The sequence below is a fragment of the Salvia miltiorrhiza genome, chromosome 6 (assembly GCF_028751815.1).
Source record: "Salvia miltiorrhiza cultivar Shanhuang (shh) chromosome 6, IMPLAD_Smil_shh, whole genome shotgun sequence".
Taxonomy (NCBI): Eukaryota; Viridiplantae; Streptophyta; class Magnoliopsida; order Lamiales; family Lamiaceae; genus Salvia; species Salvia miltiorrhiza.
The window spans coordinates 1731215-1757258 of NC_080392.1; the positions used below are offsets into that span (position 1 = coordinate 1731215).

The window sequence follows — 26044 nt, forward strand, 5'->3', positions numbered from 1 at the left end:
GTATCCATCTTTCTATTTTTGGTTGTTCCACATTTTGGTATCAATTTTTATTTTTAATAAAAGTAAGTGGGTTCATTGCTCCACTTTACTTATTTTAATACTCACATAAAAAGTGAGACTCTTATTCCACTCACAACACACTCAACCACTTTGTTAAAACTCGTACCACTCTCAAATGGATACTAAAAGTTGGGACGGAAGGAGTAGTATCTATGTGTTACACTTATGTCCCACTATTAAATTATTATTTAATAATATTAATCTTAAAAAAGAATTATATATCCTATTATGAAATAATCAATTATGAATTAAATGTGTAACATAGTTTTTTTTAAAATTAAAGAAATTAAAATTGAAAAAAAAAGAAGAAAACTAAAATTTAATTTTGTAGAACATCAAAAGTCAAAACATGAGATAGAAGATCCCAAGTGAGTTCACGGTAGGCGTTGATGGAAAACCAAAATCTCTTAAACAAAGCAACTTTTTCCTGTTTATTGCAGAAAATTTATAAAAAACCTACCTTAGAGAGTAATTCAAAGATACATCTCAATATTGTGAGCTCACAAATTATGAACTAAAAATGCTTTAAAAAGGCAGAGTATCCTTGGGAACATATAAACCACCACATTTTGCTATACAAGAAACTATTAACACATTTATATTGAAGAATGGGCTTGCCTATAGATCTTTGAATAACTTATATGCATGTTGCTTGATAATGAAGAAATGTGGAGAGACTAGAGAGAACTCAAGTAATCTTTTATCGCGTTGAAAATAATGTTGACATAAGAACCTCCATCGAGCTGTTCCAACATGATCCCGTCCATGCGGGCTTGAACTCCATTGGATGATACCATGACCTGAAGCAACTCTTTGATAGCTTTGTCAGCTTCAGCTATGGAGCCTCCTAATCCGCTCAAGAGTTCAGGCAGAGACGTAGAAGGTCTTGACAGCTCCACAAGTGTGACCTAATGTTTATAATGTGTTAGAATTGCCACAACTCAAGGGGAGAAAGGGAACAATAGTAACTAAGTAAGCATGTCCATGGACATAGGAAAGAGCTACATAGTAAAGAAAGTCAACGAAACCAAAGTTTAGGAGTTTAAGAATAAGTATGTAACATGTGAAGGATGCAGATCTGCGATGCACAAGTACAAGTTATTGGAGTGAGGGCCGTGCAAATGGTTTTATGCTGATATTACTTATCCTTAGACTAGAGCAACATAGAAGTAATTTTGAAGAATTGAAAATCAAGCATTTGAAGTTAAAGGATCGATTCCATACATGTTATGGGTGTAGGTTTCTGATCATAGTCTTTAACCATGAATATCGATATTAAGAAGTTAGTATGTATGTTACTGACTTCTCCCTTGAAAGCATCTCTACTCTCAATGAAATCAAACTTAGAGAACCAATGGGCACCAACCATTCTTCGAGATTTAAAACAACAAAAAGACCACGACTGTAGGTTTTCTTGTAGCATGCACTCTTTTGTCCACCGGGCCAGTTTTGGTTTTTGTGCAAATGTTGCAGCCATGGTGCAATGGCTACACTACTTGGAAATCAAATGGGTGGATAACTGGATATACTCTAGGACATCAATAGTTGGTCCTGTTGCTACTATGGTGGTGGTAGTAGCTTTACTGCTTGAAAGAATATGAATAAAGATAAAGTGAAATGGAAAATAAATGTAAGAGATATACTCTAGCAATATTCTAAATAGTAATAATATAAATTAAATGACATACTACACAATAAAAAACTCTTTAAAATTTTAACTTCAAAACCTAATAAAAGTTAGAAAGAAAATCTTGAAGAAAATTAGTATGAACAAGGGGTCTGGGTAAATACGAACAAACTCAAGCCCAGAAGTGCTTTCAAGGAGACACATTTGAGGTGAATTATCAATTTTATGTATGAGCCCAACCACATTGGGGGGGGGGGGGGGGGGATGTAGAAGCAATTTTGGGAATTTCAGGAAGCTCAATAATATTTATTTAATCATCAGGGAAGGTTCCTAAAAAATATTCCTACAGGTGCAAGGGCAAAACTCGTTTCAGTTTTCACTAACTTATTTCTTGGGCTAAAGCAACCATTTTTCTTCTAAATTGGTCAAGATATGTCTATTTGTTCAATGACATCATCTGGATGTGATTGTCCACACTTCATGAGGTCTTACTATATTTTTATACCTACGTTTGTGTTATTCTCTCACAGGCAATCCTAAAAATCATTGTTCACGGTATCTTTTGGAATCATTTAAAAAAGATGCCTATCCAGTAGATATTTTGGACATGCTTAAATCAAAACTTCCTGGTTTGATAAAGAGTTGTAACAGTCCACATTATGAGAATCAATATGCAAATGATAATCAAAGTAACCTCTTCATCCATTGGTAAATTAGCCTTTTGTTTTGCTATTGCCACAGCTCGAGATAGTCCACCAACTGCGTCGACTAGACCTCGTGAAGCCGCGTCATTGCCAGTCCAAACTCTTCCTTGAGCAACCTCCTCCATCTTGTCTATCTAAAACAAGATAATTTGAATATCAAGGAACTAGGTACTAGATTTTTCTGTTATCCTATGATGTTATGTTTCTGTTCAGAAAATATTAGCATCATATTATAATATGTATATGCTACTGAATACCATACAGTCATTGATCTTGAAGAGGCTGCCTTGTCCCGGAAACCTCTATATGCATTTTGTGCTGACTTTGCAAAGAGTTCAGCTTCATCATTCCTGAAAATAACAAATGATAATGTTCATGAGTATTCTGCCTTACTAGTATGAACTAATTGAAACATAAACAGATCATATTCATAAATTATAGTAACAAAACAAAAGGAGCATCTAAGGTCATGATCTCCTTCTTGTTTAAAACTACATGTTTTATTTTTAAATTCAGCAGACTATAGTAGATGAAGTAGAGGCAGTGATAATAAGTAAAGCTGTGAATGAAGAAGAGCAATAAATTAAAGAGATCTGGCAAATAAACTTTGGAAAAAGGTGGCCCGTGTCTAATTCGAACAAATGGTCAAATATAAGAACTACTCTTGAGGTTATTTGTCTTTATACATGCACAAAGGAAAATGAAAAACAAAAAATAAAGGTCTGTAAGTAGCAAAAATCTCTAAATGTTTCTATTTTACCAATTGTTGTACTTTCAGGTTTCTTTAAATGTTGCAAATTGACGAGTTTATCAGCATATATGTTTCCTTGTATATATCTCTACTTATTTAAATAGACTTTGTATGGTAGGTAAATCCTTACAAGTCTCTTAAAGGTTGATACTGGTGTTGTTAAGAAAGAGAAATGAAAGGAAGTATAAGAGATTGCAAAAGAAGACAAGTTGGCTCATTTTAAAATTTGTTCTTCTTTTATAACATAGGAAACACAAATCGACATACATTAACACGAAATTCAGTATACCTGAAGGGTCTCTGGTCAGCTGCAGTAAGCTCTGCATATCTTCCCCTAGATATGATCTCCTTGTTGAATCCAATTTTTTCATAGAGACTCTCCAAATTAAACTTTCCTAGGAGAAAAGTAATGAAGTTATTAAATTTTTAAGCACTTATTGCTGAAGTTAAATGGAACCCACACACGAAGTACTTTGCACTAGTTAAACCGCATTAAGGACCTTGACTACCAGCAGCAATCTTTAGCCCCAAAATTTCTACTTCTTGCAAGAAGTTAGTCAAAAGTTACACAAGGCTAACCTGTCACAACTCCAATGGAACCAGTTAGTGTCAGATTTTCTGCAACTATAGTCTGCGCAGCCATGGCCATGTAATATCCTCCACTAGCAGCAACATCAGCCATTGATGCAATTACAGGCTTTGAGGCAGCCAAAAGTTTGATTTCTCTCCACATTCTGTTGAAACGCAAGAAAACTAATTAATGAAATGACTAATTTCATGCTTTTCTCGCCCTTCCTTTGTTTTGTAACATATATGTTCAGGGATTGTTAAGGTAATTCAAACATGGATAGGTCTTTGTCAGAAATAGTGCAAGAACCCAATAAAAGTTCGAACATGGACATTATGCGTGACTTTGTACACTCGACTTTGGTAATTACTACCTTGAATCAAGTGAAGTAAGTTACAAGATTTATTAAGATTTTCTCCATGTGGAGTCGACCAAGCCAAAGAGGAGAACGGACAAAGTGCAACATCAATGTACTGTTACTTTCAAGTTTCATCACAATTAGTTCTCTTATGAACAAGATGGTCAACTCCAAATTTTTTAATGTTGGGATCCCACACATTATTGTTGTGACTTCTGTCTAAGTTTCACTAATGTAATGCATGTATCAATATTTTAACATTGAATATCTCTCTTCTTGCAGTTGCAGCATCAATAGATTTTCTACAAGGATGGCCACTTATATTAGTTACATAGTTATATGGCTAGAGCATAAGAAACGTGAGATTACTAACTAGATGTTGCCTTTTTAAGGAAGTCTAGCCAATATCGAGCACATAGAATTGATGTCAGAACCTTGTTCAGTTTTTTTAGACATGGTTTGTTAAATGTGCATATAGGGTAATAAATAAAAGACAACTAAAAAGTAATACTTACAAATCAGATGCAAGGGCATCCCCTCCAGGACTGTCAATGCGAATGACAACTGCCTTGTACTTTTTGGAATCTGAAAAAACCTTAAGAAGATAAATTAGATGAGCAAAAAAGTATGTCATCAGATACTATCTATAGACAAATTATTCTGCATAACACAATGCCATCAATGTTTTCTACCAACAAGTTCTCTCTGTCCATGTTGTTCATCTGATCAAGCTTGAATTCCGGATATTGAAATGCTCATGATGGTTTCTCATTCATAACACTAAAGATGTGGTAAGAAATAAAAATTTCCAGTTCCATCTTCTCCATTAAAGGCAGCAACTTCTGGTAGGTCCACATAAACCAACTGGGAATCCTTATAGAGTCCTTTTTCCTTGTTTTAGATTTACATTGACAAACATACTTTCGATTTGTATCTTAAGAGTTCAAATGTTCTGGATCTGGAGAATCCTCCTGACTAACATGAGAAATAATAATTCAAGAAGATTTTCCCTCAAGCTCTCAAAGAGTTCTCTCTCACCACCAGGCACTAACTCTTTATGGAAAGAGGGGTCAACTTCAATAGGCTGGAAAGTGGAAACTTGATGAACATGAACCACAGTGTACTATGTATTTACCCCCAAAAAAGATTGGCAATACTAACAATCATATGCTTACATTCTTGCTTTCCTTAGGTTTTGAAAACTAATGACACAGCTGGAACAGGTCTTGGAATCTAAAATGACAAACTATAAAACCATCAGTACGAGAAAACACAAGCATGAAAGTTTTTTATGCCATGGAGACCCAGAAAAACTGACTGCCATTAATTCTTGAAGCTCTCTTTTTTTTCTGGACGCCAAGCTCATGTCTTTGTTATACATTTCACTTCAAGAATGTTGTTGGTGTAGAAAAATTAAGGATGTTTCTATATCCTGACAATTTCAAATCATAATGCAGTGAAAGACATGTTTTTCTTTCCTTCGCTTATGATTATTGAATGGTTGTAGGCTTCTATTCATGAATATTTTCAGTGTTGAAGGATGTTTCCGAATCAAGATTAATGGGGAGTCCTCAAAAGATCGACTAGGCCACCATCCACAACAGCCTAATTGGAACAGTCAAGAAGCTGGCAGAAGCATCTAATTTTCTCACTGCCTCAGAAGAACATCTCCAAAATGAAATCTCCAGTTTCAGCTTTACTCCTGGTAGTGGTGGACTGAAGGGTGACTAGATAGAGAAAGTGCATGCACATAAATAAGAATCAGGAATTTTAACTGGACAACTCAACGGGAAACACTAAAATCCTCAGCCCTCATGCTATGCCTGCACAGCAGCAACTTCCCAGCAGAATATGTGCCTCTAAACTCAAACAATGATATCCTAACCCTACTAATCTCAAATAAAGCATCGAAAGAAACCCTAACTCCCAGCCTAGGCAAGGGTCCGAAAACCTAATGACCTGAAAGAGTTAATAATAGTAGAAAATTTTAATAAGTATAATAATAACAATATATGAAACTAGAACCAGTTTTCAGCATTTCGAGACAATGGCACCTCTGATAAACACAAAACTGAATTTGTAGTGTATCAGATAGTTTGACCCTTTACACATGCTAATATACTAAAGGAAAATAAAGCTGATGCCTACAGTTTCTTTTAGAAATTTATACTGTACTTGAAAACACAGATTATGTAGACTACTCTACAGTGCTCATTCAGTAATACAGTAGGTGTCAGTTTTTGGTTCTCACCAACTGCTCACTTATACAAGAAAGACGATAATACAACTTATTCCGCACATGCATACCTCTTACAGTGCGAATCTTTTCAATAAATTGCTCAGCAACAATCCCTGAGTTTGACGTACTGAATGCACCCCGAACGCGGCTAATGCTTCCAGAGGCTCTGATTACGACTATCTGATTTCTATAGCCAGTCAATCCTAATGTCCATTTCTTGACACGGCAGTATTTCCTACAAGTGTCAGGAAAGTTATAAATTGTACCCACAAATGGCATCCGATCAGATTAGAAAAGAAGTTTCCTCTCATAGAAATTAATATGTTGTTTCGTCAGACATGGTAGGTTTCCAGGAACTCATTCTGCTAAACCATATTTTGGTTTCCAGGTAAACAGGTTTTAACACTGGATAACTGAACAGGAAATTTTCGTTAAATCACTTAGGTCAACTTTAGTAAATATACTGATAGGTCCTAAAGGTCCTAACTGTCCTTTCCAAGAAAGTGATTCAAGGTCATGCTCGGCTGATGATAACCAAGTATAAATAATAATAGGGTAAAATGGAAATTGAACGACAGAACTTCCAAAAAATTTAATGGAAGCCAGGAAAAAAATTTAATGGAAGCCAGGAAAGAGTACGCAAACTCCATGCATAATCAAATTAAACAATATTAAGGATTTGGCAAAAAAATAAGTGCAACGAAAGAAGTACCTATAGTCAACTGTAGGAAGTTTTTTATCACTAGGAATTTCCAGACGCTGTTTTAGCAGTGAAACAACCTGAAATGTGAGAATTTACCATAACATGTGAATACTCATTTTGAAACTATAAGATGTGAATAATCATTTTGACAAAATGAGAAAGTGTTTTGGGAGCACAAGCCTTGTATATAGTATGTGTTTATATATAGGGATTGGATAAAATTAAAATTCACTTTAAGATATAAACTAGGAACCATTTTCAGCTTTTAATTATGAAGATCTACGATAGATTCACCACTTTGTTGAATAAATTCATGGTCCTGAGTTTGAATCCCATAAGGGGGATTTTTTTTTTTTTTAAATTCATCATTTTTCATAGCGAATTGAGAATTCATCATGTTACTCATAGAACTCATCATAATTACATGGTTCGTATTCCTATTTTAAAATGGGTTTGTAGCCTAACCACTCCCTAAATATATATATATAGGAAAGAATCAGGTAAGAACGGTATATTTATGTGAAAACTGTGAGAACACAGCACAAACCCATTAAATCGATGAACATGAATTGACCCGAGTAAACAACTAGATATAATACATGAACAACCACATTAGTTGATTTTTAATCCTGTACATGTGTTATAATTAGTTGTTCATGATCTAACCATATCTTGTTTCTTCTCAAAAAAAAAAAAAAAAAAACCATATCTTGTTCATGTATTTTATTTGTTTGTGCATGTGTTCTCAGTTCTCACCAAAGATATGATTCTCACTAGATTCCATAATATATATATATATATATATATATATAGAGAGAGAGAGAGAGATGTTATGCTATATACCTTATGTGAGCACCGCTCAAGTTTAGCCCTCGTTAGTGTTATCTTTTTTGTTTTATAAATAATACTTCATAGATTATTATTGAGATCATTAATTTTATAATTTACATAATAAATTAAAGTCCGATTTGTTATTTTTATTAATTATTTGAAGTTAAAGGGAATATGAACAAAAAAGGATATGAACATAGATCTAAATGAGAAGAAGACAACCACTATGGGCGGTTGACCTAACCGTGGACTGTATATCACCAATGTTCCAATGTTTAAGTAAGACATATATAACTCATTGTACCTCATCATCGTATTTTATATCTGTTATCCAGCCATCATCCTTCAGTCTATTTATTTCATATACTCCTTCATTGATAAAGCTCACAATGTCTTCTTTTTTCTTTCCTGCATAAGGAATTAGGACATTAGATAATAAAATATCTTGAGTGTAACCAGGGCACTCATTCCAAATTACCTTTAGCAAGAGAAATTTTTTCTACCCAATTCCCATAAATATTGTCAAGCAAAGCTGTCAACATCTCACGATTCTCATCGGATATGTTTTTACGTGTAAGTTGATCTCCAGCACTCTTATATTTACCAATCCGTTGAACCTGAGGCTCGATCCCAATTTTCTCCAGGACACCTACAAAACAATTTTTTATGCCACTCCACTGCAGTTAAAATGAGACCATAAGATAGGGAAAGCAGCATTATTAACAGTATATTTATTACTGAATTCTTAAGATTTAGTTCATGGCTATTACAAATAGAATGGTGCATAAAGTACCTTTCTCAATATGAAATCATTCACTCAGATTCTTACAAAGATACATATGTACAGGGGTTGGTTAACGTAAAAACTACATTTTATCGTGAGAGTTGACACTGCATTGAACGTATAAAGTTATTGCATTCGCCGTGAAAGTAACTTCACTTGAAAAAATAAAACCCGCCCCCCATGGGATTCGAACCCGGGTGTTGCTGCATTCATCCATCAAAGTGATGCATCCATCGTAGATCTATATGGGTACAAACCCAATTTAACGTAAAAACAACGAACCTTACACTTAACCTATAGAGTAACTGCAATTAACGTATAAGGTAACTACACTTTCGTGGTCCTGTAATTGCCCCCCCCTATAGGGTTCGAACCGAAAGTGCAGATACTTTATAAATTAATTGCAAGCAGTTCGTAGTTTTTATGTTAAATGAGGTTCTTATTTGAACAACTCCATATAAATACAAAGAGAAATACTATGCTATATATCTTCGAGTTGTTTCCCCACAGAGAGTAATTATGTCATGTATTTAGATGCTTAATTTATGTTGTTTTATCTTCATCCAATAATTTGCAAGTTCCTTTTACTATGTGTTAGAGATTGTACATAATTGCTAGATTCTAGGGTTTAATCCTTGATAATAGATTAGCCTATTGTTGTATATAGACATGTACAGACTAGCTGATGAATAGATATCATTAATCAATCCACATACATGGTTGCTACACGGAATTCCCAGGATGATAAACATCCATGGATATGTCTCAAATCAACATGACTAAAAAGGAACTTTATTTATATACCAAACTGGTTTTATCTGAAAATTATAGAATTCCAGAACCAAAAATTCAGTCAAAGCTGAGAAGTGCATGCCAGTGTCACCTCTTTGGCTAAAATTTTAAGAGCAACGTATTATCAGGCCCTTTGTTTAAAAACAAAGTTTTGAGAGACTATACTTTCTTGATTTTATTTGCTAAAGGAATAAGCCTTTCCCATAGCCACCAGAAACAACTGACCTCCAAGGAATGATGCCTGAACAGTCAACCCATACAACTGAAAGTAAGCACTTGGTGGGGCATAAAGCTCTTCACAAACACTGCCTATGTAATACTCCTTCTCTCCACATACTGGAACATAGCCCACAATAAACTTGCCTGCATATTGCGTAGGGAGATCTTATCACTGGACTTGTTATGCAAGAAAATAGACCATCAGAGTAGCTTCAATATAATAAGTGAATTCAATTTTCATCCTAGAGCCTCAATTTACAATTTTTTATTTAATACCTCATGTCTCGTGAACAGCATTATCCTATATTGGAACTTTTTACAATTTCAGAACAAGTTTTATTAGGATCCTTGTACGGAAGTTTTCAGCTCTTCTGGTATAGTATGTTGAAAATTAGTACATGGCATCAAATTAAGAAGCATTCGAAGAATACAATACATCATAAGAAACTTTGGTCCTCAAACACAGCAGCATATATGATAGACTAGAATCTAAGCTTGTTATTTGTCTTTCTTAGCTAAAAGACCTTAATTAATAATGTGAAGAGCTCGGATTTCATTAATAATGTCATATTAAGTTCCTCAACTACTGGCAAGAATCAGGAAGTTTCATTTGCTCTGGTCAGCCTAGATGACAAATACAATGTCCATCAAACTTTGCATCAGTGAGACTATAGCTTCTTGATGATTCTTCCCAATAAAGGACATCATCAGAAAATTATACTTTTTGGATAAAATAAATAAACATCAGAATTCAGAACAGTACTTAGGAAAAAGAACCAAGCATGTCTTCTGGACAATGCACTGAAGTCAGAGAATTAAGAGATATCTCTGAAAAATATCTTAGTATTCTCAATGTGCTTGAACGTGATTTCTGAGAATAATTACTCATTACCAAGTTTAAACAATATTAACTCAAAAAATAAATTTGAACAATATAAGTATCTACACAAAAGAAAATCTTACTTGCTATAGTACTTAGATGAAGTCCTAATACATGTAAAACCAACTCCTATATAAAAAATTATAGCTCTTTAAACTAAAATATCAGCCTAAGAAATTCTGTAAAAGAATATCTAAGCCTAAGATATTGTGGAAAAAAAGATGACAAACATAAAAGATACTCCAGTATCTATGAATTATCTTACACTGATACTAAACATGGTAACAAAGTTAAGGCTTTGGGGGTATTAGATGAGTAGCACACACACTATAATATAAAGATCACTTACATGATTTCTGTAACCTGTTGTTACTTTTCTAAACTGTGTATCATGCTTCATTTACCTTAACAATGGCAGAAAAATGACTTTACCAAGTAAAAAGCCAATATATCTAGATGACTAGTAATCAGTTCAAGGTCCAGTTTCTGCATTCTCAATTTGATCGTGGTTTATGCATAGCATTAGATACCAGTTTTATTGGTACTGCACAAAAGTGATTTTAGAAATGGATCTACTACTATACTTCAATGACATACTAATTTGGAAAAGGCCCTCAGAAACCAGCTGAAAGCATGGCCCTGCATTAGGTTTTGCTTCAAGAAATTTGTTTCTTGGTTCTTCATGCAGCAAATTTATTTCCCCAATTTTTTATTCGAAGTCCAACACATGCTTAAAAAGAAATAAATTTCTTGCATGCCAAGAGATATATGGCAGCAAGCTGAACACTAGGTCAACCAATCTACAATTTTTCAAGCCTTTTATAAAAGGAGATTCTAGATACCATATACACTAAGTCAATTGTGCAGATGAAATGCATCTAGAAACTGATGATAAGTTTTGTGGATCTCTCAAGCCCAAACTTCTCTTGATTAGCTACACTCATATCCTACAAAATATCATGAAATCCAAATCTGTTCTCATCTCAGTGAGAAAGCTCAAGACAACACCATTCAAACAAAACTTAAACTCGTCAAATGTTTAACCGCATTACCTGATTTCTTGAAGTCTACAACATGCCGGTGAATTTCTTCGACCTTCCCCCACCCGCAATTCAACGGTTCAATGTGGAGATAAATACCCGAAATGCGAGGATCATAAGCTGCTTTTACAAAATTCTCACAAATTTGTGGTAAAGACAACCCTGAGGAGAAACGGCTTTTCAATTGATCAGATATCTGAGAAGAAAAGAGAGGCCTTTTTCAATTCTGTCACATAGAGTAATCAAATTAAGAAGAAACTAAGACGATCAAGCAAGTCTTCAGCAACAACAAACGTGATAACGAACAATGAAAAAAGAAAAAAAAGCAGACCTCGCCGCGTATCTTCATCGTGAGAACACTGCCCTTCTTGACACGCTGCCATGGCCAAGCAATCAACATTCTGGACTTGACGACCAAATCTTTCCAAAGATCGTTGTCCCTATACACAAACTCACCGGTTGGGTACTCATCATCAACGTGGGAGCTAGAACCAGCGCTTACATCACCCGCCAGCTCAGCTTCCTCTCTCCCGCCATCGGATAATTTCCCGTCGCTCTCCGTCTCCAACGACCTGATCGGGAGGCGCTGGAAACTGCGATTCCTGTGGTGCAACAACTGCGGCTTCTTCTCTAAGTGACGCGTCGAGGGAAGCATAGAAAAAGACGGCTGGCATTTCATCGAACAGGTGGTGTGCAGGTGGATTGTAGGAAGCATTTTCGCCATTGCGCCGAGCTGAGGAGAGGCGGAGAGGATAATGAATGCTACATAGGAAAAGGTATCAAAACTCAAAGGATGTGAATCACAAGGTGTAGGATTGAGCTTCGTAGCAGTTGTTAAGGCCTTGATAATTTCAGATATCACAATTTATCAAATCCCAATTTTTCAATTTCTACCTCTTTCCATAATTTTTTTTAAGGCGCGTTTATTTCGATGGAAAATGAGAGAAAATATACATTATCATTTTTTATTTTTATTTTTGCATATTTATTATAATAAAAAAATTTGAAAAAAAATTCATATCATGATAGAATATTTTTTCCATCAATTCCTTTTCACTAAATTTTCTCTTAAATATCTTTTGATAGTAGTGTGAAAATATTTTTTTAATATTTTTTTATCTTTTCATTTCTAATAACATATGCTAAAAAAGAAGAAAAATATAATATTTTCTCATCTTTTCTTATTCACTCTTTTTCAATAAAATTTTTTGATTGTACGGCCCCACATAATATATATATATATATATATATATATATATATATATCTGTATAAAGAATAAAAAAATAGAAATTGGAAAATTACACATTCAACATCTTTTCCGAAATTCGCTCATAATATTACATAATAAATGGATGTAGTTTTTTATAAATAATATATATACGTAGATATTTTACTATATCATCCTTATTTTAAAAAGAAATTATTCATTTTTCTTTTTATTTATTTTTTTGATAAAATTCATTTTTCTATTTTTAAATGGAGTAATATTTAATAATAAATTATTTGGATGAGAATAATAAGAAAGTGTACGTATATTTTGTTGTATATAATTTTAGGAATGATTTATAATGATCAATTAATTAGATATAAATTTGAGAAAGTACTTGTTCATGCAATTGTAATTTATAATTTTAAAAATAGTTTAATATTCAATTATTGTATGAGATTATTGAGTTAGTAATTCTTAAAATAGATTTTCAAATATAATATGCTATCATTTTATAAAAAATTTAAAAATTAAAATATTAGAATTAAGGTAAAAGAAAATTAAAAAAAGTTTAAATTACTATACTTAGTTTTTAGGAGAATATCACTACTTAAACATTAAATTGTCATAACTTGCTCATTTTCATTTCATTTTTACATTTCATATGCCAAGATAATTAAAAGGATAATGTGAACATCTATATCTATATATAATATAAAAAGGCAGTTTCCAACGTTAAAAAATTGCCGTCATTATTTAAAACATCAGTTATAGGAGATTAAACGAGAATTCAGCTTTCATTTCCACTCATTTAGCTCAATTCTGTTATACTTACGAGTTACGAGGCACACTTTATTTATTTATTATTTTTCCCTTTTTCTTTTACCTCTTATTTTTTAATTGTTTCTTCTATAATATATTCAATATGTATATCAATTTAAAGATAATAACAAGAGCTTTAATTTGATACATAATGTATAAAAAAATAGATTTAAAATAATAAAGTTATCACAAATTAAAAGTTTTCATAAAATATACTATATTAAAGCTTTTATCGTGATCTTTAATTTGATATGCGTATTAAATATTTTATAATTTATCGAATTTCACAATTTTGAAAAGAAATGTAACAACAAATAAGAAGTTAAATAAAATGGAAATAAAAAGAAGTTAAATTTGCAATTACCTCATAATCTATCGAAATTCCATCATACAACGCGTTAAATTAGTTGTTGTGTCTTGCATATGACCTCTTTTTTAGAGACTTTTGAGATTGTCAAGTAGAAACTTGAATTGGTCTGCCCATGAGGTCGAAGATAATTTTTTAGGGAATATAAATAGAATTAATAACATCAAAGTCCTATATATTACCTCAAAATTACAAATACTTATGTATTTTCTATTTTTCGTGGAAGGATATAAATAAAATTTTATTGATCAGTGAAATATTAGTATAATGTTTTTTTAGATATTCATTAGTTTTTAGATATATAATGATTTTTATATATTTAATAGTTTTTTGATATGAAAATTGATTAAAAATTAAAAAAATAAGAATGAATGAGAATTGAGGAAAATTAGAATGGAGTGATTATACGACACCATGTAGGATATAATTGTTTTGTTGAAATATTTATATAATGATTTTTTAGATATTTAGTTTTTAAATATATCAAGACTTTTAGATTTTTAATGGTTTTTAGATATAGAAATGGATTAAAATTTAGAAAAAAAATAAGAATGAATGAGAATTGTGGAAAATTAGAATGGAGTGATTATATGATCCAACATAGAATAGTATTTATTTTGCTTTAATATATATAGATAGATAGATTAGATTTTGTATGTATGATGTAAAATTTTGCAAATTCTGATAACGTGAATCGCATAAGTACAAAATTATAAATTTGCATTTTGAAATTTTTATAGTACATATTTTATGTAAATGCTAATAGATTTGAAGTCACATAAATATAGAACATATAAATACAATATCTGTTATCTTAATATCATATAAAATATTTATTTACTAACTATAACTATCATTACACTTTATATAAAATTGAAAATTAACGTGTTTTCATATTTAGGTTCTTTAATAAGTTATTGGTGTGGATTTTTAATACTTTTTATATTTTTTTTATCGCAAAAACTTGGGTGAGGTTAACCTCACCCTATGAGACGGGTTTGACCCGACCCGACCCGCGTCCAGATCCGCGACCCGTACCCCTTCCCACTCTAATATCCAGCTAATTTTTTCCCTCTCTTTTATCTCCCTCACTCTCCTCTCTCTAATCTTCACACAAGGCCGCATAGAAAGCGCCGCCTCTCTTCTCCGCACCGGCAGTAGCAGTCGCCGCCCCGACCACCGCCGTCATCCCACATCTTTCTCTCACTCCAGGACACACACCTACACCGAAACACAGACGGCGGCGCAGCACCCCCTGCCTCTCTCCCTCTTCTCCGACAACACGACTGTTGCCGGTTACTCTCACCCTTCCCCCTCGGTCTCTGAACTCCGGCGTGCACCAGCAACAAGCCGTCGAACGCCCGACACCTCTCAACTCTCTTCTCCCTCTGATTCTAAAACTCTGAGCCCCAACCCCAAATCATTGACCGCCCCCCTTCTCCCAATTGCGGCCAGGGAAACCAGAGCCCCATCTCCCTCTCTGTGAATCAAAGGCAGTCGCCGCCGTCGACTCACCCCCAAGAACCCAACATCTAATGTCAAACTCGAACCCCATTCTCCTATTGTTCATTCGTTTCATTAATCAATGTGTATCCAGATTTTGTATTTTCATTTGTACAAACACAATTCGTTCTTTAGTTGTGGTGTATCAATAAATGTTACATGACAAAGTGTATATAGATACTAAATGATTTGGCTCATTGGGATCACGTATGTTTTTTATATGTATATGTATGTATGTGATTTAGCTCTTTGCCATTGCGCCTTGTTTGTTCTTTTGCCTTCTCATGTCTTACCTCACTTTTCCTTATCTTGTTTGTTCTTTTGCCTTTTCATGATCTTTCTGGTTCAATTTCATATGACAAACCTATTAAAGCTTTAGTCTTTGTAAGGATTGAAGGATGACAGTGTTAATTAGTTGTGCCTCTATTCTGGCTTTCATCATCATTGTAATTTCTTAGCATGTGATACGGTTATTCTTAATCAATTGAATTGATAAGAAAAAATAATTATTGATATGAATAAAGATAGTGTTTATTTTTACTTGTAAGAACTTATATTTTTAATTATTTAATCAAATAAACATTATCGTAAGATAAAGTAAACATTGATATGATAAAATGTAATGTTTTTGAAACAATATATTTCTTCACAAGAACATTTACTTTTAGTTATTTGCTTAAGTAATTCTTTTGAAAACAAAAGTAATTATTGATATAAAGAAAAGTAAAGTTATTTTTATTGGTTAGAACTTTTATTCTTAGCTATTTGATTAGCTAATTATTGTCATAATAAAAAGTAATTATTGTTACAATGAAATGTAATGTTTATACATTATTACATTTGTTCATGATTATTGTTACTTTTATTAATGAGAACTTTTGCTTTTAGTTATTTGATCAAATAATTATTTTCGTAAACAAAAGCAATTATTGATATGTATAAAAGTAATGTTATTTTCACTCACCATAACTTTTATTCTTAGCTATATGGTCAAGTAATTATTGTCGTCATAAAAAGTAATTATTCCTATAATGAAATGTAATGTTTCTAAATTATTACATTTTTTCATGATAATTGTTACTTTTATTCATGAGAATTTTTACTTTTAGTTATTTGTTCAAAATAATTACTATTTTTATCGTTAAAACTTGTAATTTTATATATTTGGTCAAGTAATCATTTTCGTAATAAAAAGTAACTATTGATGTGATGAAAAGTAATAGTTCAGAAACATTACATTTCTTCATGTCAATAATTATTTTTTATTACATTTTCGTAAGAAAAAGTAATTATTGATATGTATAATACTTTAAATTGAATAAAGATAAATACTTATATTAACATAAGTATGTATTTGTGAGAACAAATGTATATTTTATGGTTATTAAAAATAAATATTCATATTATGATTTAGTGTTCAGGGTTTCGAATTTATAGGTAATATAGACTTTATATTGAATGAAAGTTGATATGTATATTAACATAAGTATACATTTGTTAGCACAAATGTATATCTTATGCGTATTAAAAGTAAATATTCTTATTAGAGCTTAGGATTTAGTGTTCAAGGTTTAATGTTCAGGGTTTATGGTTTAGTTTTCAGGGTTTAAGGTTTAGAAAATATAATACTTTATATTAAACGAAGATAAATATTTATATTATATATTTGTGCCAATAAATGTATATTTTGTATTTATTTAGGGTTTAGTATTCAAGGTTTAGGGTTTAGTATTCACTATTTAAGGTTTAGTATTCAATGTATAGGTAATTACAAAATATCGAATGACAGGAAATACTTATAGAAACATAAGTATACATTTGTACAAAGAAATGTATATACTAGCCTAAATAAAAGTAAATATTTCCGTTAGGGTTTAGTATTTATTATTTACGGTTTAGTATTCAAGGTTTAGAGTTTAGTATTCAGTGATCAGGTAATTACAAAATATAGAATGACAGGAAATACTTATAGAAACATAAGTATACGTTTGTACAAAGAAATGTATATGTTAGACTCATAAAAGTAAATATTTCCATTAGAGTTTAGTATTCATTATTTAGGGTATAATATTCAAGGTTTAGGGTTTAGTATTCGAGTTTATGAAATATAAGTATACATTTGTTAGCACAAATGCATATCTTATGCGTATTAAAAGTAAATATTCTTATTAGAGTTTAGGATTTAGTGTTCAAGGTTTATGGTTTAGTGTTTAGAGTTTAAGGTTTAGAAAATATAATATTTTATATTAAACGAAGATAAATATTTATATTAACATAAGTATATATTTGTGTCAATAAATATATATTTTGTATTTATTTAGGGTTTTGTATTCACTATTTAGGGTTTAATATTCAATGTTCAGGTAATTACAAAATATAGAATGACAGGAAATACTTATAGAAACATAAGTATACATTTGTACAAAGAAATGTATATACTAGTCTAAATTAAAGTAAATATTTTCGTTAGGGTTTAGCATTCAAGGGTTAGGGTTTAGTATTCATTATTTATGGTTTAGTATTCAAGGTTTAGGGTTTAGTATTCACTATTTAGGGTTTAGTATTCAGTGTTCAGGTAATTACAAAATATAGAATGACAGTAAATACTTATAGAAACATAAGTATACATTTGTACAAAGAAATGTATATGTTAGACTACATAAAAGTAAATATTTTCATTAGAGTTTAGCATTCAAGGATTATGGTTTAGTATTCATTATTTAGGGTTTAGTATTCAGTGTTCAGGTAATTACAAAATATAGAATGACATGAAATACTTATAGAAACATAAATATACATTTGTACAAAGAAATGTATATGTTAGACTACATAAAAGTAAATATTTCCATTAGAGTTTAGTATTCATTATTTAGGGTTTAGTATTCAAGGTTTAGGGTTTAGTATTCAGTATTTAGGGTTTAGTGTTCAGTGTTCAGGTAATTACAAAATATAGAATGACAGGAAATACTTATATTAACATAAGTATATTTGTGCTAAGTGCTAACAAATGTATATTTTATACTTATTAAAAGTAACTATTATCTTAATAAAAAGTAATTATAATAACATAAGTATAAATTTGTGCTAATAATTGTATATTTTATACTAGTAAAAGTAAATATTTCTATTAGAGTTTAGGATTTAGTGTTTAGGGTTTAGGGTTTAGTGTTCAAGGTTTTGGGGTTTAGTGTTCAGATTTTAGGGTTAGAAAATATAATACTTTATATTGAATGAAGGTAAATATTTAAATTAATATAAATATACATTTGTGCACAAATGTATATCTTATACTTAATAAAAGTAAATATTTCTATTAGGGTTCAAGATTTAGTGTTCAGGGTTTAGTTTTCAATGGTTAGAGTTTAGAAAATATAATACTTTATATTGAATAAAGGTAAATACTTATATTAGCATAAGTATACATTTGTGCAAACAAATGTACGTTTTATACTTATTAAAAGTAACTATAATCTTAATAAAAAAAAATATTATTCATATAAAGAAATGTAATGTTTCAAAATTATTATTTTTTCACGAAATTGTTATTTTTACTCACAAAAAATTCTAATTTTAATTATTTGGTCAAGTAATTATAATCGTATGAAAAAATAACAATTGATATAAATAAAGGTAATATTAAAAAAAGTATAAATAAATGTAAAAAATAAAACACTAAAATAATAATTACTTTAAAGTAACACCAATATAAATAAAATACAAAAATAAAATAAAATAAAAAAGTTCTAAAGAAAAAAGCAGAAACAAAACAAGATTAAACAAAATACAAATTAAGCGAAATAAGAAGAAAAAAACTACAAAATAAAAACAAAACAGAAAAGGAAAAGAAAAAAAAAACGGAAAAGGAAGCAAAAACCAAAAAGATGGAAAAACTAAAACAAAAAGCAAAACAAAATATAAAAAGCTATATGAGCCTCTACTTTGTGGGTTTCGAACCCACGTCTCTTAGATGCAGAAGTTGAGCACACGCAATTGCCAGTGCACCACAACGTTCAATTTGCTTACAAATGTCAAAGAATAATATTATCCGTCCTATTCGGGTCGGGTCAAGACGGATCCGACCCGTCTCACCCTATGAGGTTGACCTCACCCAAGACCAACTCTTTTTTTATTATATTTTTATTATATTTAATCTTTATAATTATTTAATATGTCATTTAATTTTAATGATCGCCGTGCATTGCACGGGATAGGCATACTAGTATAATATAAAAGATCAGTACAACGATAACTTTTTACCGTCAAATTTTATCTCTCCCATTATTCTCTAAATTTAACCAACTTATCTCACTTCTAACCAACTCACCGTCTCTCTCTCTCTCTCTCTATTTTTCTTTTTCTTTACAAGTTTTCAATTTTTGTTTTCTTTTCTTTAATTTTTTTTACATTTAGAATTTTTTTCCCTAAAATTTATATAGTTAAATTAATTAAAAATTTAATACGCATATCAAATTAAATATCATGACATGAGCTTTAATTTAATTTATAAAAGTATATAAAAAAACTTTAAAATAAAAAGAAGATATTCAAATTAAATTTTTTAAAATCAATCTCTTTCTCTCTCTTATTTTATAAAGGAAGTTAGTTTTTCATCTTTTTTGTTATTTGCATAAAATATTTTATGAAATCATGAAAATTATGTACATTTTATTATGCAAGACTACACTTATTTTTATTACTCTTTTATTTCAACTTTTTATTTTTTTCACTATATTCATGTTTTAAACTTGCATAGTGTAGAGAGATATGGACCATAGTGCATTTAATATTTTCATATGTTTTGTCGTATGTTTGGATTGCTTCAATAGATTATTTCGTATTGGTTATATATAAAAATATGAAATTTAATGATATAAAATTGAGTTTTACATGAGTTTTAATTTTAATATATTTTTTTTAAATCCAACTTGGTGTACGAATTTATATTGCTTTATTTTAGAATTCTTTAATCTAATAGAAAAAAAAAAGATAAATTCATATATCTGTAATTTATTTTTCATGTAAAAAAAAGTAGAATTGAACATATGATTTATATTTGTTTAATCTAACAATAATTTTTTGGTAATATATATTTTTAAATGCAATAACTTTATAAATTCAATACAACATTCTCACATTCTTACGAAAATATAATTTTCACAATAACCAATCCATATATAAACTAGGCATGTAAATAATTTTTTATATAATATTTGAATCCCCTACATTATGAGAAGAATGTGTATTAAAATATTTTTCATAAAAATTAAGGATATTTTTATTTAAAATTTACCAACCTCCTTAAATTTTATAGTTTGAATACCTCTTAATTTCGATGTGCGTCGTGCATCGCACGAATGAGCGTATACTAGTATTAGTAAAACAGAAGAACTATAAAACTTTTATACGTAATACACAATTATAAAACCTTTTATTTAGTATTGACTTACAAGGCATACAACTCATCACTTAAATAGGAACAACACACATTAATTTATCCCACAAATACAATAATCTATACACACAATTAAAATGAGAGATTCAGATGGATATGAATCAGATGGGCTTTAAGGCATTCATGTGACTTCCACTGCAGAACCAACACATGACAAAGTAGCATGACACACATTGGAATCCAGGCTTATCATAACTACCAGCATGACAAAGGTCGCAACGCTTTTTCTTGGTTATGATTTGAAATCTAAGAGGGTGGTGATGAAGAGTGGGAATCACATACTGTTGCATCCCATACTTGATGTTTCTAAACTCACCCGACCTAGCAGGAATGCATTCGGGATGAAAGGATTGATCGCAGTCTCGACAATAATACATCCTCTTCCTCGGATTCATTTTGACTTCACAGCTGCTGCAGTAGAACTCACCAGGATGGTTAACATACGCATCATATGTCAATCGCAACGGGTGCTTCTCCAATCTATGCTTATTTTGTGCTGGTAGCAACACGCATCTACTACACATGCAAAATTTGCAGCTATTGCATCTGTACAATACATTTTCTGTATATATAGAATCATAACAAACACCACAAAATTTGTACCACCGACTATCCTTGACTAGATTGAGATGCAGGTTATGTCGGGGGTGAGCAGCGTGTTTTATGGTGTTGGGAAGAGAAGCACACTTGATGTCTATATTGAAGTAGCATTGGGTACACTCATAAAAGAGCCCATTCATCAAACCCCAACAGATACTGCAGTATTCCCAATCTGTTAGCTTGCCAGCATTTCGAAGCGTAAACTTGTGATTTTGGAAGGGGTGGAGTGGAAGAGATGGGAGATGTGGTGGTAAGTTAAAGCAGGACAAATGGAGAAAGTATTTACATTCATCACAACTCATGTAACCATTCTCGTAGACATAATCATCATCTGTTTGCTTCTTTTCATGTATAGGCAATGTGCATCCATCACATGTAAATAGTACCGATCTTGGAATACTATTGTCTTCGTCATCGTCGTCATTGTCATCTTCTTCTTTTTCATGGTTGTGATTATGAGATGATGAAGAGGGCAATGCCGTTGAAAATGTAGTAAAACTTAGTAGATGATGGTGATTGTTGAACTTGTATTTGCCATCAATGTTCTGATTGTCATGATCATGAGGAATGAAAATTTGTCCTCTCTCTCTTTTAACAAAGGGTCTGATTATCTCCTCATATATGTCATCTATTGGACCTTTTGTAATACCTTTCTCATCATCAACTGCGATTTCATTATTAAATCTGAAAGAAAATTAACCAAAACAAATAATTAAATTGTATTAATCTTGGCAATACAAAATTAGTTCGTCATCGTTTATGCCAAATCTATATCTATATATATACTAATTTATACTAATAGAAAAAGTGTGTTGGGCACAAAATATAGACTATCTATTACTATATCCCTATTACATATTTTATTTTAAGTGTAATACTTTCTTTGTCCACAAAAAACAGTCATAGTAACAGATTATACAAGTTTTAATAAAAATAATTATTGTATTGTGAGTTAAGAAAGTATCCCACCTAAAAAGTAGATTATTTATAATGATAATTAATTGTATTGTGGATAGAGAATAGACTCACCATGTGATAAATAGTTTTCAAAAATGAAAATGGACTAATTTTTGTGGATATTCCAAAATTGCAAAAATGGATAATTTTTTGTGGACAGATGGAGTATTTATAAGAACATATTAATTCATTAGATATTACACTAAATCTATTTGACATATATCTATAGCTATCTGATAAGGCTTATAAATAAATATCCCAATCCAATAAGATATACTCCATTTGTCCCATAAAAATAGTCCTAGGAGAAAATGACACGGGTTTTAATAAAAATAGTTAAGTATGTTATGAGTGGAGAAAGAGTCTCATAGCAAAGGTAGTGTTAATAATGATAATTTTTTTGATAAATTTATAATATTAAATAAAGAAATTAAATGACCGCGCCACAGGGGACTCGAACCAAAAAACTTTGGCCTTGGGCATTTAACCCTAGGGGTGAGCAGTCGGTTCGGATCAGACTGAGCCGAACCGAACCGACGAAACCGAGGACCGAATTTTCAATATTTTTTGGACCGAACCGGACCAACTGAAACCCTAGGACCGAACCGAAATCGGACCGAAACCGCCATCAGTTCTTGGTCCGGTTCGGTCCAAAACTGACCATTTTTAAAATATTAAAAATTAATAAAAATATTAATAATATTATATATTTTCGGTTCGGTCCGGTTTTCGTCGGTTTTGGCCTCCCCGAGGCCGGGACCGAACCGAAATATTTTCGGTCCAAGAAAATAGGACCGGACCGGACCAATACATGGACCAAAACCGATCGGACCGAAAAAACCGATCGGTTCAGTCCAATCCGTCGGTTTTGGTCCGATTTTGCTCACCCCTAATTAACCCCTTACCGCTTGGCCAACACACGCACACTGTTAATAATGGTAATTAATTGTATTATGAGTGGAGAGAGGGTCTCATCATGTGGTAGAATATGTAAATAAGTTAATATATGGAGAACAATCTATCGTGGGGTAGTATCCATATATTGTTATATATTAAAATTCTATCTGATTTCATCTTCTAAAATATTGTTATAAAATAATTATAAATGTCTCCTTCACTTGATATTTTTGAAAAAAAAAAGATACTGAAAGCTTAGAGAGAAGGTATGAGTAAAAGATGTATGCTCAATGTCAACCGTAAAATTATTTGTTTTTCAAATAAAACAAATTATGCATTGATAAAATAAAAAATGAGGTAAGAAGTATTACGAATCAGAAGGCGAGAGGGAGGCGCAATTGATATGGACGACATAACTGCAAATCTGGCAATGATAGATCCAACATCTCATTCGCAAAGGTCCGCTGCATATAGCACACACAAAATAATATAGGATGTACTCATATGGCGTATGAAAAGCGAGGGAGAGGGAGTGGTCGGGGCGATGATGAGGGAAGTGCGCAGACTCCGGCAAGAGTGCGCAGCTCTCGTGTATCCAGTAGTCGCAAATGGTGCAGATGTAGGAGTTCCCTTTGTGAGTAGCACCACAGGCATCACAGGGGAAGGAGCACCACCTTGTTTTCTTAGAAAATTTGAGCAGGTGTTGGGGGTGGCTTGGGTGCTTAATTGTTGGATTATCATCAACTACTGCTTCATCAAAACCCCCTGCGCATCGCAAGTGGATCAAAAACTCACATCCCCCAATACATTTGTAGCACAGCTCAACCACATAATACCCTTCACAAACTGCACATCTATTTATGATATCATCATATAAAGAGTGTTGTAGTGTGAGTGAGTGTGAAGGGTGGAGAGGATGGCGGATCTCTCTCGGCATTTCCATGCATTCTTTGTGTAATAGCCCAAGAAATCCACACTTTTGGCTGCATCCATAGACTGCCTCTCCTGCTAAAAAGTATCTCCGACAACCATAACACAAATTGGCCCAAGAATAATCTGTTTCCGCGGCCGGGTTGGGGATCAGAGTCAGCGGGTGTTCATGAAACATATGAGGAATAATCTCCTCATCACCCATCTCTACTTTCTTTCTCTCTTAACAGCAAGTATTAACACACACATACAATTCCTGCATCTTATTAAAACAGAACAACAAAAACAAAGAAGAAAAAAAAAAAGGTAAGTGGCAACTTTAAAATTAATTCTACCTTCGTAACAAAGAAAAGAATGATACTTCTATTATAAATTACTTAGAAATGATACTTTGGAAATATTATACTATATTTAAGAATCTTACATATCCACGATTCCACGTACTATAAATAAAAGAACTTGATACTTTGGATCAATACATAAACTAGCTTTAGCATTAGGATTGAAAATATATTTATGTAAAAAAAAATGGAATTTGCTCGTGGATGATTGTTATGTGACAATATTAATGGTTTAAAATTTAAGATTTATGTAGAGAATATATACACCCTAACAATGAGCAATCTCAAATCCTTAGATCATGTTCGGTATAAATGAAATAAGAGGGGAATGAAATGGAGAAAAGAGGGGAAAATGATAAACCTTGGTTGTTTCTTATATTTGATATGCACAAAGAATATAAAATGAATGGAATTGCATGTGATTGTTCGATTCTATTCCTATGATTGATAGCTAAAAATAAAGTATATGAACGAAATCAAATTATTTTGTATTATTAAATTGCATGTTACATGCGCCACTTTACAAGTATAGAAGTTATAAATATAACTAAATAGATAAATATTTAATTGATGTATTTCACGAAGAACATTCGTAAAAAAATAAATTAAAGTAGTAGTTTTGTTAATGCAATATATAGTTCTAGGGGATATACATTATTTAATAAAAAAATTAAAAATCAATTGTCGATAAATAGATAGATTTAAGCATTTGTAATTCTATTTTTTAAATTTCTTTAACTTCATATAATTTAAATGCTTGAATTAATTTTAATACTTAATTATATTAATTAGACTAAATATTGTTTGACGGTCCATAAAATTTAGCATGAATTTCACGTATTATTTCTATATATAAACATCTTACTAAAACGGAACAACAACAATATAGAAAAAGAAAAGGAAGGTAACTGGCTACTTTTCTTCCATATGAGTTTTGAAATCTAATACTTCACTAGTATCTTCAAAAACTAAAGAATTCTCATCAATATCTTCAAGTATATTCGAAAATCATATTCCTATTTCGTGCAAATGTTAAAAACTATACCTTCATAACAAAGAAAAGAATGATACTTAAGAAATGATTCCTGCGGTGGAACAACTGCGGCTTCTTCTCTAAGTGAAGCGTCGAGGGAAGCATAGAGAAAGACGGCTGGCATTTCATCGAACAGGTGGTGTGCAGGTGGATTGTAGGAAGCATTTTCGCCATTGCGCCGAGCTGAGGAGAGGCGGAGAGGATAATGAATGCTACATAGGAAAAGGTATCAAAACTCAAAGGATGTGAATCACAAGGTGTAGGATTGAGCTTCGTAGCAGTTGTTAATGCCTTGATAATTTCAGATATCACAATTATCAAATTCCAATTTTTCAATTTCTACATCTTTCAATTTCTTTTTCTTTTGAATGGTTGAAT

The 26044-nt window shown here is 31.6% G+C and overlaps 3 protein-coding genes across 4 annotated transcripts in view; all 3 read right to left on the bottom strand.

The window, feature by feature from the left end:
• The window catches only part of LOC130987821 (uncharacterized), a 551243-nt gene that overhangs the window by 232209 nt on the left and 292990 nt on the right, over positions 1-26044 (bottom strand). The window lies entirely within an intron of this gene.
• Positions 468-12496, bottom strand: LOC130987788 (serine protease SPPA, chloroplastic). Of its 2 annotated transcripts, XM_057911463.1 has the most exons (13): positions 11888-12496; positions 11569-11752; positions 9643-9780; positions 8320-8490; positions 8146-8249; positions 7020-7087; positions 6376-6542; positions 4584-4653; positions 3722-3876; positions 3432-3537; positions 2654-2741; positions 2382-2525; positions 468-968 (listed from the first exon to the last, which is right to left on the bottom strand). In XM_057911463.1, exons 1-13 carry the CDS (start codon positions 12278-12280, stop codon positions 738-740), a joined length of 2019 nt encoding a protein of 672 aa, XP_057767446.1. In that variant the 5' UTR covers positions 12281-12496; the 3' UTR covers positions 468-737. The 2 variants fall into 2 exon arrangements, with proteins under 2 accessions (XP_057767446.1, XP_057767447.1); XM_057911464.1 differs by lacking the exon at positions 468-968 and having other exon boundaries at positions 2382-2521; positions 11888-12481.
• Positions 20863-24613, bottom strand: LOC130987792 (uncharacterized). Its single transcript, XM_057911467.1, has 2 exons — positions 23734-24613; positions 20863-22192 (listed from the first exon to the last, which is right to left on the bottom strand). The coding sequence occupies exons 1-2, from the start codon at positions 24495-24497 to the stop codon at positions 21010-21012; spliced, it is 1947 nt and encodes a 648-aa protein (XP_057767450.1). The 5' UTR covers positions 24498-24613; the 3' UTR covers positions 20863-21009.